This window comes from Panulirus ornatus, chromosome 3 (assembly GCF_036320965.1).
Source record: "Panulirus ornatus isolate Po-2019 chromosome 3, ASM3632096v1, whole genome shotgun sequence".
Lineage (NCBI taxonomy): Eukaryota > Metazoa > Arthropoda > Malacostraca > Decapoda > Palinuridae > Panulirus > Panulirus ornatus.
In genome coordinates, this window is record NC_092226.1 from 34,782,696 (window position 1) to 34,797,743 (window position 15,048).

General features: G+C 42.5%; 1 protein-coding gene across 3 annotated transcripts in view; it reads left to right on the forward strand.

Moving 5' to 3' along the window:
* LOC139762020 (thymidylate kinase) overlaps positions 1-15,048 on the forward strand; it is a 114,039-nt gene that overhangs the window by 32,457 nt on the left and 66,534 nt on the right. For 2 of the 3 annotated variants that reach the window (XM_071686802.1, XM_071686804.1), the window contains exon 2: positions 189-364. In XM_071686802.1, the coding sequence (XP_071542903.1) occupies positions 189-364 (176 nt within the window). The remainder of the gene's footprint in view (positions 1-188; positions 365-15,048) is intronic. The other variant, XM_071686811.1, reaches the window with a different exon arrangement.

The following is a 15,048-nucleotide window of genomic DNA, read 5'->3' on the forward strand; positions in this document are numbered from 1 at the left end:
TTCATCTTTGAAGAATCTGTAAGATCGTTAAGAGATGAAAGTGAGTGATCTTGTTGAGGAACTAACTCTTCACTTAAGAGGAGTCTGTCATTTTCTTGCTTGTGATTCTTGAAACTGCTGGAGCCCCATAAAAGGGTCCTGGCATTTATTTTGTATTATGTATGTAGGTTTGAATAACACTTTAACAGCTTTGCAGATCGAAAAGTTTCAAAGATGGGGTTTGAAGAGTCGTCATGCAAGAGTCGTCGTGGAGCACTTATTGTCTTCGAAGGGTGTGACCATTCAGGCAAGACCACACAGGCAAAAAGGCTTGTTGAGGCATTGGTTGCTGCAGGAAAACCATCCATCTTTATGTGTTTTCCAGGTGAGAACTTAAAGATTTGATGAATTTTTCACCTGCGCTGTGAGCAACTGAGAAGTCACTTGCTTAGTGGGGGTTAAAGTTGCATTTTGTTCATCAGATTAAGGTGTGTCCCTGAGGATTCACCCCTCCATCCATCATAGAACACATGTGGCCATCAGATACTTGTTTACAGGATATAATAACCATGCAGTAGCCCACAAAGGTCCCATGATGTCACAGTGCAGAGTTGAGGCAATGCTTGGGTAACATTCTTTGCCATTCATCATCACTTGTTTTTTTAACCTTTTCAATGCTGCTAAGCATTGCATAGTACTTACTCTTGATGTTGTCACTTTCATTTCTGATGTATGTTTGTTTTCCCAAATGACACAGATTTTAAGTACTTTGTTGTACCTTGAGAACCACTGTACCAGGAAATGACATTAGCATCATCATCCCCCCCTTTTTTTTCCCAACATGACAAACAAAAGTATGCCCCAACCATGGCCAATTCAGATAAAAGGTAAGATAATGTGTTTTAGGATAATGAATACTGAAAGAATCTGGATGTCTAAGGTGTTTTTCAGACCTATATGTAAATGTTGAAAAACTATAGAAACGGAAAGACTGAAGAGAGGGGATACTTTTGCAACTTTGCTGTATGAGGGAATTAGGTATCACATCAATGAGCTCTGTTGTGGCTGGTCTCCACACTCCACAAGTTCAGGTTATGGGGGCTTGGAGATGGAAGCAGCATCATGGTGAATGTTAATGGATGTTTAAAAAGAAGTGATAGCAGGAGAGTTAATGAAGCAGAAAGGTTTTGATATCACTTATGCAAACAGAGAGGTGGAAAAAGGATTACTGCAAATATGTGGGCAGTACTTCATACTGGGGTGAATAAGGTCCCTGTAGATATGGTATACCTGCTAAGAAGAAAAGTAATTGCATCACTCTTACAACATCTCTAGCTCTTGAAAAGCAATTATTTTCGTATTCATTTTGTTGGATTCACAAGACAGAGAGGAGAATATCTTTATGCCCAGCATATTTACATTATTGCAAAGTTGAATGTGTTTTGAAACTGAATGATATAAAACAAGCGATGTATAGAAATAAATGTAGTATAGTTAGAAATTTCTATCTTTTACAGATGAATTTAACTAGGTTACTGCTTCCCAATTTCACAAAATTTCACAGGGCAGAATTAAGAAAGGAAAACTTTCGCCTTCTTCTCTGCCAAGTAATGCTCAGACATCTTACCAGCTACCCCTGTCAGAATGTTCACAACCAGAATTCCCTCCTTTGCATCCCTATCAATTGCATTGGTACGTAATCCAGTAATGACAGCTTTCCATCATTCCTACTCACCCATGACTACTTATTTATGTCTCTCTTTTTAAACCAAGTATTCCCAATCACCAGTCTTTTTCAGCTCATAATTCCACAAGCTGTTCACCATTTTTATTTACAACACTAGGTACCCCATGTCCACTTGTTGTACCCTCAACAGCCACATTACCCACTCTTGCACTCAAATTACCCCTCACCAATACTCAAGCCCATGTATCAAAACTGCTGAAATACTCACTCGGCTCTTTCTGAAACGCTTGCCTGTCTTCCTGAGTCCCCGTATTTCCAGGTTCATAAGCATTAAGAATCACCCACCTCTTGTAACCCACTTTCAGTGACATCATTTTGGTTCTCACTTCCTCACACTCTTTCACGTAGTACCACAACTCCTGCTTCAGTATTTATGTAATCCCTTCCTTACCTCTTGCCCTCATGCTATCCCCTGACTTTATACTGAAGACACTCCCAAACCATTAATTCCCCTTCCCCATTAGCTATTTATTCAAGAGCTAAACATCCAGGTTTTTCTCCTCAAATGTGCTTCCCATTTCTCCATTCTTCTCATCTTGATTACAACCAAACTCATTAAGATATCCTAGTATAACTCTTTAAGGAAGATGAGGACTCTTTGTTTGGCCCATTTTTCTGTTCCAACTTTTAGAAATTTAAATGGTAAAAGGGAAGGATTTTCACCCTCCCACTCCTACCCCATTTAATTGCCTTCTACAACATGCTAAGAGTATGTGGGAAGTATTTTTCCTCCCCATTTCCTGGCTCTGAGTGAAACGAAGTACAAGGGTAAAGGGAAAGAGTGGTTTAGGAGTAAAGGCAGGGGTTAGTGAGAAGACAAGAGCAAAGCAAAGAGTAGCACTACTCCTGAAGCAGGAGTTGTGGGAACATGTGATAGAATGTAAGAAAGTAAACTCTAGATTGATATCGATAAAACTGAAAGTGGATGGAGAGAGATGGATGATTATGGGAGGCAAGTGTTTTAGGAGCAGCTGAGTGAGTGTGTTAACAGCTTTGATGCACGAGACCGGTTTATAGTGATGGGTGATTCGAATGCGAAGGTGAGTAATGTGGCAGTTGAGGGTATAATTGGTGTACATGGGGTGTTCAGTGTTGTAAATGGAAATGGTGAAGAGCTTGTGGATTACTGTGCTGAAAAAGGCCTGGTGAGTGGGAATACCTAGTTTAAAAAGAGAGATATATATAAGAATACGTAGGTGAGTAGGAGAGATGGTCAAAGGGTGTTATTGGATTACGTGTTAATTGACAGGTGTGTTAAAGAGAGACTTGTGGATGTTAATGTGCTGAGAAGAGCAGCTGGAGGGATGTCTGATCACTATCTTGTGGAGACAAAGGTGAAGATTTGTAGAGGTTTCCAGAAAAGGAGAGAGAATGTTGGGGAGAAGAGAGTGGTGAAAGTAAGTGACCCTGAAAGGAGACTTGTGTAAGGAAGTACCAGGATAGGTTGAGTGTAGAATGGCAAAAGGTGAGAGCAAATGACGTGAAGGAAGTGGAGCAGGAATGGGATGTGATAGTGAAAGAGAAGAGAGAGGCATTTGAATGATTCATGCAGGGAAGTAGTGCAAATGACTGGGAGCTGGATAAAAGAAAGTGGCAGGAGGTTAAGAAAAGAGTTAAGAGTTAAGAGGAAAAATGAGAGTTGGGGTGAGAGAGTATCATTAATTTCAGGGAGAATAAAAAGATGTTTTGCAAGGAGGTAAATAATGTGCATAAGACGAGAGAACAAGTGGAAACATTGGTGATGGGGGCAAATGGGAAAGTAATAACAAGTAGGGATGAAATGAGAAGATGCAGTTAGCACTTTGAAGGTTTGTTGGGAATGTGTTTGATGACACTGGCAGATACAGTGTGTTTTGGTCGGGGTTGTGTGCGAAGTGAGAGGATCAGGGAGAATGGTTTGGTAAACAGAGAAGAGGTAGTGAGAGCTTTGGGAAAGATGAAAGCTAGCAATGCAGTGGGTTTTGATGGTATTGCAGTGGAATTCATTAAAAAAGGGAGTGACTGTGTTGTTGATTGGTTGGTAAGGATATTCATTGTATGTATGGATCAAGGTGAAGTGCTTGAGGATTGGCAGAATGCATGCATAGTGCCATTGTACAAAGGCAAAGGTGAGTGTTCAAATTACAGAGGCATAAGTTTCTTGAGTATTCCTGAAATCATATGGGAGGGTATTGATTCAGAAGGTAAAGGCATATACAGAGCATCAGACATCACACGTGCGTGTGTGGGCATTTATATATACATACATTTGTATATACATTCGTGTGTTTCCTTGGGCTACCTCGCTAATGTGGGAAACAGTGACTAAGTATACTATTTGCTATTTCCCATGTTAGCGAGGTAGCATTGAGAACAGAGGATGAAGCCTTTGAGGGAATATCCTCACCTGGCCCCTTTCTCTGTTCCTTCTTTTGGAAAATTAAAAATGAGAGGGGAGGATTTCCAGCCCCCCCGCTCGTTCCCCTTTTAGTCGCCTTCTACAACACACAGAAAATACATGGGAAGTATTCTTTCTCCCCTATTTCATTTATTTATTATACTTAGTTGCTGTCTCCCGCGTTAGTGAGGTAGCGCAACGAAACAGATGAAAGAGTGGCCCATCCCACCCTCATACACATGTATATACATAAGCGCCCTCACACGCATATATACATACCTATAAATTGCAACCTATACATACATATACATACACAGGCATATACATATACACACATGTACATATTCATACTTGCTGCCTTCATCGACTCCTGATGCCACCCCGCCACACATGAAATAGCACCCCCTCCCTCCCCCAGCAGGCGCATGAGGTACTGCTAGAAAAAGACAACAAAGGCCACATTCATTCATGCCCAGTCTCTAACCTTCATTTGTAATATGTATATGTAATATGGGAACTTCATTGAAGGGGGCTAATGGGGAGGTGATAACAAGTAGTGGTGATGTGAGAAGGAGATGGAGTGAGTATTTTGAAGGTTAGTTGAATGTAGCAGATATAGGGTGTTTTGGTCGAGGTGGTGTGCAAAGTGAGAGGGCTAAGGAAAATTATTTGGTAAACAGAGAAGAGGTAGTAAAAGCTTTGCGGAAGATGAAAGCCAGCAAGGCAGCGGGTTTGGATGATATTGCAGTAGAATTTATTAAAAAAGGGGGTGACTGTTTTGTTGACTGGTTGCTAAGGTTATTTAATGTATGTATGTCTCATGGTGAGGTGCCTGAGGATTGGCGGAATGCTTGCATAGTGCCATTGCACAAAGGTGAAGGGGATAAAAGTGAGTGCTCATATTACAAAGGTATAAGTATGTTGAGTATTTTTGGGAAATTACATGAGAGGGTATTGATTGGGAGGGTGAAGGCATGTACAGAGCATCAGATTGGGGAAGAGCAGTGTGGTTTCAGAAGTGGTAGAGGATGTGTGGATCAGGTGTTTGCCTTGAAGAATGTATGTGAGAAATACTTAGAAAAGCAAATGGATTCACATGTGGCATTTATGGATCTGGAGAAGGCATATGATAGAGTTGATAGAGATGGTCTGTGGAAGGTATTAAGAATATATGGTGTGGGAGGCAAGTTGTGAGAAGCAGTGAAAAGTTTTTATCGAGGATGTAAGGCATGTGTACGTGTAGGAAGAGAGGAAAATGATTGGTTCTCAGTGAATGTAGGTTTGCGGCAGGGGTGTGTGATGTCTACATGGTTGTTTAATTTGTTTATGGATGGGGTTGTGAGGAAGATGAATGCAAGAGTTTTGGAAAGAGGGGCAAGTATACAGTCTGTTGTGAATGAGAGAGCTTGGGAAGTGAGTCAGTTGTTGTTTGCTGATGATACAGCGCTGGTGACTGATTCATGTGAGAAACTGCAGAAGCTGGTGACTGAGTTTGGTAAAGTGTGTGAAAGAAGAAAGTTGAGAGTAAATGTGAATAAGAGCAAGGTTATTAAGTACAGTAGGGTTGAGGGACAAGTCAACTGGGAGGTAAGTTTGAATGGAGAAAAAGTGGAGGAAGTGAACTGTTTTAGATATCTGGGAATGGATTTGGCAGCGGATAGAACCATGGAAGCGAAAGTGAATCATAGGGTGGGAAGGGGGCGAAAGTTCTGGAAGTGTTGAAGAATGTGTGGAAGTTGAGAACATTATCTCGGAAAGCAAAAATGGGTATGTTTGAAGGAATAATGGTTTCAACAATGTTATATGGTTGCAAGGCGTGGTCTATAGGTAAAGTTGTGCAAAGGAGGGTGGATGTGCTGGAAATGACATGTTTGAGGACAATATGTGGTGAAAGGTGGTTTGATCGAGTAAGTAATAATAGGGTAAGAGAGATGTGTGGAAATAAAAAGTGTGGTTGAGAGAGCAGATGAGGGTGTTTTGAAATGGTTTGGTCACATGGAGAGAATGAGTGAGGAAAGATTGACCAAGAGGATATATGTGTCGGAGGTGGAGGGAATGAGGAGAAGTGGGAGACCAAATTAGAGGTGGAAAGATGGAGTGAAAAAGATTTTGAGTGATCGGGGTCTGAACATGCAGGAGGAAGAAAGACATGCAAGGAATAGAGTGAATTGGAACGATGTGGTATACCGGGGTCAATGTGCTGTCAGTGGATTGAACCAGGGCATGTGAAGTGTCTGGGGTAAACCATAGAAAGTTCTGTGGGGCCTGAATGTGGAAAGGGAGCTGTGGTTTCGGTGCATTATACATGACAGCTAGAGACTGAGTGTGAACAAATGTGGCCTTTGTTGTCATTTCCTAGCGCTACCTTGCACACATGCGGGGGGAGGGGGTTATTATTTCATGTGTGGCGGGGTGGCGATGGGAATGAATAAAAGCAGACAGTATGAATTATGTACATGTGTATATATGTATATGTCAGTGTGTGTATATATATATATGTATACGTTGAGATGTATAGGTATGTATATTTGCATGTATGGACGTGTATGTATATACATGTGTAAGTGGGAGGGTTGGGCCATTCTTTCGTCTGTTTCCTTGTGCTACCTCGCTAATGCGGGAGACAGCGACAAATTAAAATGATAAAATAAAATATATATTGGTTCTCAGTGAATATAGGTTTGCGGCAGGGGTGTGTGATGTCTCCATGGTTGTTTAATTTGTTTATGGATGGGGTTGTTAGGGAGGTGAATGCAAGGGTTTTGGAAAGAGGGGCAAGTATGAAGTCTGTTGGGGATGGGAGAGCTTGGGAAGTCAGTCAGTTGTTGTTCGCTGATGATGCAGCGCTGGTGGCTGATTCATGTGAGAAACTGCAGAAGCTGGTGACTGAGTTTGGTAAAGTGTGTGAAAGAAGAAAGTTGAGTAAATGTGAATAAGAGCAAGGTTATTAGGTACAGTAGGGTTGAGGGTCAAGTCAATTGGGAGCTAAGTTTGAATGGAGAAGAACTGGAGGAAGTAAAGTGTATTAGATATCTGGGAGTGGATCTGGCAGCGGATGGAACCATGGAAGCGGAAGTGAATCATAGGGTGGGGAAGGGGGAGAAAATCCTGGGAGCGTTGAAGAATGTGTGGAAGTCGAGAACATTATCTCCAAAAGCAAAAATGGCTATGTTTGAAGGAATAGTGGTTCCAACAATGTTGTATGATTGCGAGGCATGGGCTATGGATAGAGTTGTGCGCAGGAGGGTGGATGTGCTGGAAATGAGGTGTTTGAGGACAATATGTGGTGTGAGGTGGTTTGATTGAGTAAGTAATGTAAGGGTGAGAGAGATGTGTGGAAATAAAAAGAGTGTGGTTGAGAGAGCAGAAGAGGGTGTTTTGAAATGGTTTGGTCACATGGAGAGAATGAGTGAGGAAAGATTGACCAAGAGGACATATGTGTTGGAGGTGGAGGGAATGAGGAGAAGTGGGAGACCAAATTGGAGGTGGAAAGATGGAGTGAAAAAGATTTTGAGTGATCGGGGCCTGAACATTCAGGAGGGTGAAAGGTGGGCAAGGAATAGAGTGAATTGGATCGATGTGGTATACCGGGGTCGACGTGCTGTCAATGGATTGAATCAGGGCATGTGAAGCGTCTGGGGTAAACCATGGAAAGTTGTGTGGGGCCTGGATGTGGAAAGGGAGCTATGGTTTCGGGCATTATTGCATGACAGCTAGAGACTGAGTGTGAACGAATGGGGCCTTTGTTGTCTTTTCCTAGCGCTAACTCGCACACATGAGGGGGGAGGGGGATGTTATTCCATAGGTGGCGATGGGAATGAATAAAGGCAGAGAGTGTGAATTGTGTGCATGTGTATATATGTATGTGTCTGTGTGTGTATATATATGTGTACATTGAGATGTATTGGTATGTATATTTGCGTGTGTGGACGTGTATGTATATACATGTGTATGTGGTGGGTTGAGCCATTTCCTTCGTCTGTTTTCCTTGCACTACCTCGTAAACGCGGGAGACAGCGACAAAGCAAAATAATAATAATAAATTTTTTCCTGCTTGTTGAGGCCCCGATCACTCAAAATCTTTTTCACTCCGTCTTTCCACCTCCAATTTGGTCCCCCACTTCTCGTTCCCTCCACCAACGACGCATATATCTGCCTCTCTTATCATCATACACATTCAACAAACCTTCAAAATACTCACTCAATCCCCTTCCCATATCACCACTAGTTGTTATCACCTCCCCATTAGCCCCCTTCACTGATGTTCCCATTTGTTCCCTTGTCTTATGCACTTTATTTACCTCCTTCCAAAACGTTTTTTATTCTCCCTAAGATTTAATGATGCTCTCTCACCCCAACTCTCATTTGCCCTCTTTTTCACCTCTTGCACCTTTCTCTTGACCTCCTGCCTCCGTCTTTTATACATCTCCCAGTCATTTGCATTATTTCCCTGCAAAAATTGTCCAAATGCCTCTCTCTTCTCTTTCACTAATAATCTTACTTCTTCATCCCACCACTCACTACCTTTTCTAATCTGCCCACCTCCCTTGCTTCTCATGTCTTAAGCATCTTTTGCGCAAGCCATCACTGCTTCTCTGAATACATCCCATTCCTCCCCCACTCCCCTTACATCCTTTGTTCTCACCTTTTTCCATTCTGTACTCAGTCTCTCCTGGTACTTCCTTACACAAGTCTCCTTCCCAAGCTCACTTACTCTCACCACTCTCTTCACCCCAACATTCTTCTTTTCTGAAGACCTCTACAAATCTTCACCTTCGCCTCCACAAGATAATGTTCAGAGATCCCTGGGGTAAGGAAGCAAGAATACTTCCCACATATTCCATGCATGTTGTAGAAGGTGACTAAAAGGGGAGGGAGCAGGGGCTGGAAATCCTCCCCTCTCATCATTTAATTTTCCAACAGATGGAACAGAGAAGGGGGTCAGGTGAGAATATTCCCTCAAAGGCTTAGTCCTCTAATGTTGATGCTACCCCGCTGACACAGGAAATGGCGAATAGTATGAAAAAAAAGAGAAACAAAATGGCGGAATGCATGCATAGTGCCATTGTACAAAGACAAAGGGGGTAAAGATGAGTGCTCAAATTACAGAGGTATATAAGTTTATTGAGTATTCCTGGGAAATTATATGGGAGGGTATTGATTGAGAAGGTGAAGGCATGTACAGAGCATCAGATCGGGGAAGAGCTGTTTGGTTCCAGAAGTGGTAGAGGATGTGTGGATCAGGTGTTTGCTTTGAAGAATGTATGTGAGAAAGAGGAGCAAATGGATTTGTATGTAGCATTTATGGATCTGGAGAAGGCATGTGATAGAGTTGATAGAGATGCTCTGCGGAAGGTATTACAAATATATGGTGTGGGAGGCAAGTTATTAGAAGCAGTGAAAAGTTTTTATCGAGGATGTAAGGCGTGTGTGCGAGTGGGAAGAGATGAAAGTGATTGGTTTTCGGTGAATGTTGGTTTGCGGCAGAGGTGCGTGATGTCTCCATGGTTGTTTAATTTATTTATGGATGGGGTTGTTACAAAGGTGAATGAAAGAGTTTTGGAGAGAGGGGCAAGTTTGCAGTCTGTTGTGGATGAGAGAGCTTGGGAAGTGAGTCAGTTGTTGTTCGCTGATGATACAGCGTTGGTGGCTGATTTGGGTGAGAGACTGGAGAAGCTGGTGACTGAGTTTGGTAAAGTGTGTGAAAGGAGAAAGCTGAGAGTAAATGTGAATAAGAGTAGGGTTATTAGGTACAGTAGGGTTGAGGGACAAGTCAATTGGAAGGTAAGTTTGAATGGAGAAAAACTGGAGGAAGTGATGTGTTTTAGTATCTGGGAGTGGATTTGGCAGCGGGTGGAACCATGGAAGCGGAAGTGAATCATGGGGTGGGGGAGGGGGCAAAAGTTTTGTGAGCATTGAAAAATGTGTGTAAGGTGAGAATATTATCTCGGAAAGCAAAGATGGGTATGTTTGAAGGAATGGTTGTTCCAATAATATTTTATGGTTGCAAGGTGTGGGCTATAGATAGAGTTGTGCGGAGGAGGGTGGGTGTGTTGGAAATGAGATGTTTGAGGACAGTACGTGGCGTGAGGTTGTTTGATCGAGTAAGCAATGAAAGGGTAAGAGAGATGTGTATATGTTGTGTGAGGTGGTTTGATCGAGTAAATAATGAAAGGGTAAGAGAGATGTGTTGTAATAAAGTGTGTGATTGAGAAAGCAAAAGAGTGTGTTTTGGAATGGTTCTGGTCTCATGGAGAGAATGAGCGAGGAAAGATTGACAAAGAGGATATGTGTGTCAGAGGTGGAGGGAATGAGAAGTGAGAGACCAAATTGGAGGTGGAAGGTGATTTTAAGCAATTGGGGCTTGAACATGCAGGAGGGTGAAAGGCATGCAAGGAATAGAGTGAATTGGAACAATGTGGTATACTGGAGTCGACATGCTGTCAATGGATTGAACCAAGACATGTGAAGCATCTGGGGTAAACCATGGAAAGTTTTGTGGAGCCTGGATTTGGAAAGGGAGCTGTGGTTTGGGTGCATTATACATGAGAGCTAGAGACTTAGTGTGAACGAATGTGGCCTTTGTTGTCTTTTCTTAGTGCTACCTCGCACACATGCAGAGGGGGGGGGTGTCATTTCATGTGTGGCGGGGTGGCGACGGGAATGAATAAAGGCAGACAGTATGAATTATGTACATGTGTGTATATGTCTGTGTATGTATATACATGTATACAATGAAATGTATAGGTATGTTTATGTGCGTGTTGACATGTATGTATATACATGTGCATGTGGGTGGGTTGTGCCATTCTTTTGTCTGTTTCCTTGCACTACCTCGCTAATGTAGGAGACAGCGATAAAGTATAATAAATAGATAAATTAAGGGGTCTGAACATACAGGAGGGTGAGAGGCATGCAAGGAATAGAGTGAATTGGAACGATATGGTATACCAGGGTCAACATGCTGGCAGTGGACTGATCCAGGGCATGTGAAGCATCTGGGGTAAACCATGGAAAGTTTTCTGGGTCCTGGATGTGGATAGGGAGCTGTGGTTTTGGTGCATTACACATGACATGTCCTTTTTTGCTTATTTTTGTGGCACCATATCACTGAAGCAGGGGGGTAGCAATGTTCTTTCGTGTGGGGCGGGGTAGGAACAGGATGGATGAAGGCAAGCAAGTCTTCGGTAATCCATGGAAAGGTCTATGGGGCCTGGATGTGGATAGGGAGCTGTGGTTTCCTTGCATTACACATGAAAGCTAGAGACTGAGTGTAAACAAATGTGGCCTTTTTTATCTGTTTTCCTGGTGTTATGTCTCTGAAGCAGTCTCTAGCTGTCATGTGTAATGTACCTAAACCACAACTCCTTATCTACATCCAGGACCCTTGGATCTTTCCATGGTTTACCCCAGACTTTTTACATGCCCTAGTTCAGTCCATTGACAGCACATCAACCCTGGTATACCGCATTGTTCCATTGCACTCTATATCTTGCATGCCTTTCACCCTCCTGCATTTCAGGTCCCAATTACTCAAAATCTTTTTTCACTCCATCCTTCCACCTCCAATTTGGTGTCCCACTTCTCCTTGTTCCCTCCACCTCTGACACATATATCCTCTGTTAATCTTTCCTCACCCATTCTCTCCATGTATCCAAACCAATTTAAAACACCCTTTTCTGCTCTCCCAACACATCTCTCATACCCTTTCATTACTTACTTGATCAAACCACCACACACCACATGTTGTCCTCAAACGTTTCATTTCTAGCACATCAACCCTCCTCCATACAACACTATCTATAGCCCATGCCTCACAACCATATTATATTGTTGGAGCTGCAATCCCTTTAAACATACCCATTTTTGCTCTCCAACATTCTCTTTTTCCACACATTCTTCATCACTCCAAGAAACCTTCACCCCCTTCCCCATCTTGTGACTTACTTCCACTTCCATGTTTCCACTTGCTGCCATGGCCACTCCCAGGTATCCAAAACACTTTTCTTCTCCAATTTTTCTTCATTCAAACTCCCATCTCAACTAATGTGTCCCTTGACCCTGCTAAACTTGAAAACCTTGTGTTTAATCATGTTCACTCATCTTTCTCCTTTCATACACTCTTCCAAACTCGATAACCAACTGCAGTTTCTCAGTCAATCTGCCACCAGTGCTCTCTCATCAGCAAACAACAACTAAGTCACTTCCTAGGCCCTCTCATCCCCTATTTCCAAGACCTGCATTTACCTCCCTCACCATCCTATCCATAAGCAAATTTAACAGCCATGGTGACATCACACACTACTGCCACAGACCAACCTTCACTTGGAACCATTCACTCTCCTTTTTTCTTGTTTGTGCACAAGCCGTACACCATCAATAAAACTTCTCTGCTTTTAGCAGCTTACCACCCACACCATTTCTCTCTCTCTCTCTCTCTCTCTCTCTCTCTCTCTCTCTCTCTCTCTCTCTCTCTCTCTCTCTCTCTCTCTCTCTCTCTCTCTCTCTCTCTCTCTCTCTCTCTCTCTCTCTCTCTCTCTCTCTCTCTCTCTCTCTCTCTCTCTCTCTCTCTCTCTCTCTCTCTCTCTCTCTCTCTCTCTCTCTCTCTCTCTCTCTCTCTCTCTCTCTCTCTCTCTCTCTCTCTCTCTCTCTCTCTCTCTCTCTCTCTCTCTCTCTCTCTCTCTCTCTCTCTCTCTCTCTCTCTCTCTCTCTCTCTCTCTCTCTCTCTCTCTCTCTCTCTCTCTCTCTCTCTCTCTCTCTCTCTCTCTCTCTCTCTCTCTCTCTCTCTCTCTCTCTCTCTCTCTCTCTCTCTCTCTCTCTCTCTCTCTCTCTCTCTCTCTCTCTCTCTCTCTCTCTCTCTCTCTCTCTCTCTCTCTCTCTCTCTCTCTCTCTCTCTCTCTCTCTCTCTCTCTCTCTCTCTCTCTCTCTCTCTCTCTCTCTCTCTCTCTCTCTCTCTCTCTCTCTCTCTCTCTCTCTCTCTCTCTCTCTCTCTCTCTCTCTCTCTCTCTCTCTCTCTCTCTCTCTCTCTCTCTCTCTCTCTCTCTCTCTCTCTCTCTCTCTCTCTCTCTCCTCTCTCTCTCTCTCTCTCTCTCTCTCTCTCTCTCTCTCTCTCTCTCTCTCTCTCTCTCTTTCTCTCTCTCCCCATGGCTCCAGTCATGTACAAAAGTGCACATCAAGGCTGGGCCTTAATTGAAACATAAAGAGACCTATGAAAAAGAAAAGACAAGGGAGATTATTGAGAAATTTTGGAGGAAGTGAAAGACCTTTCCTTTGAAATGTGCCTGGTCATACTTATTGGGAAAAACACAAGAAGGTAGAGTAGAGTGTTCCAAAGCTTCGATGTTTAGGGAAAGAAGCAGGGATTAAAATGGCCCACACTTGAGTTGCTGATGGCCACACAATAATCGTGTGATGTAGCAGCTTGCCAAGTATTGGGTGATCTAGCTAGTGGTGGGGGCACACAAGCAGCCAGCTCTTGGGAGGAAAACCAAAGTAATACTTATAGAAGAGGGGAAAGTGAACCAACATTGCAGTGTAGGGCAAGGGTGTCAGGTTTGGAAGTTAGCCTTGGAAATTATGTAAGTTGGGTCACTTTTGACTCAACTCTGTCAAGTAAAGATACAGAGCTAGAACAGCCCCAAATGTGAGCAGTACTCCATATAAGGGCGAATCAATCCCTTGTATAAATGGAGCAACTGTTCAGAAGAGAAAAAGTTTTGACATATAATCAGGACACCCAGTTTCTTAGAGGCTGATATAGCTATTCCTGTACAGGTGCTGCCCAACTTATGATGGTTTTACTAATGATTTTTCAGCTTTACAATGGGGCAATAGTGATATGTATTTAGTAGAAACTGTTCTTCAAGTTTTGAATTTTGATTTTTTCCTGGGCTAGCTATATGCAGTACGATACTCTCTCATGATGCTGTACAGCAGCAGCAAGCTGCAGCTTCCAGTCAGCTACTCGATCACAGGTGTAAACAGCTGTTACTCTACAGTGTACTATGTTGTCAAAGTTTTTTTTATCTCATTTTGTGTTTTGTGTTTTTGCATCCCATCATGATTACAAAATGCCCATCTGTGTCTCCTGCCTCTGGTGAGAAGAGGAAGGCAATTACTTCTGAGATGAAATTAAGATAACTGCCCAGCATGAAGGCGGCAAGCCTGTAATGGCTATTGCACGAGTTAGGACTTTCGTAATCGATGTTCTCAACCATCGTAAATGATAAGAAGTGAATCAGTGATGCAGTGAATTCAGTCTTCAGCATTGGTTAAATCCACTCTAATCACAAGAAAAGAGCTAGGCCGATTGATGATATGGAAAAATTGCTTGCCTCTGTGATTGATGATATGGAAAAATTGCTTGCCTCTGTGAATGGAAGACCAGATACAGAAGTGCATACCGCTTAGCCTATTGATGATCCAGGCTAAGACAAGAAGTCTTTTTGATGCTCTAAAACGGCGTGCCAATGATCTTACATATATCCAAATTTGTACAGCAAGTCATGGGTGGTTTCATAATTTTCATAATGTTAAGCAAGTGCCGATACTGAAGGTGCCGAAGCTTTTAAGGAAACACTTCATATGATACTTGTGGATGAGAAATGTAAGTATTTTGAGAAGGTTTAAGGTAGGCAAGGCTAAACTATGGTGTTTGATAGGAGAGATGCACAGTATTAAATGTATTTTTGACATGGTATTTTCAACTTACAATAGGTTTATCAGAATGTAACCCCAATGTAAGTCAGGGAGCACTTCTGATGTGGGGTTTCCAAGAAAGAGTGAATGTTACAGTAATACCAAGTATGTTCATTGAGTCAAGAGGTGGAATTATAGAACTGTGAAAGGAGAGATGAGAGTTGTGAGGATTTTTTGATAGAGATGGGTAGAAATTGGGTCTTGGAGGCATTAAACTTAAGATATTCTGACCAAGTCTGAGTTTATT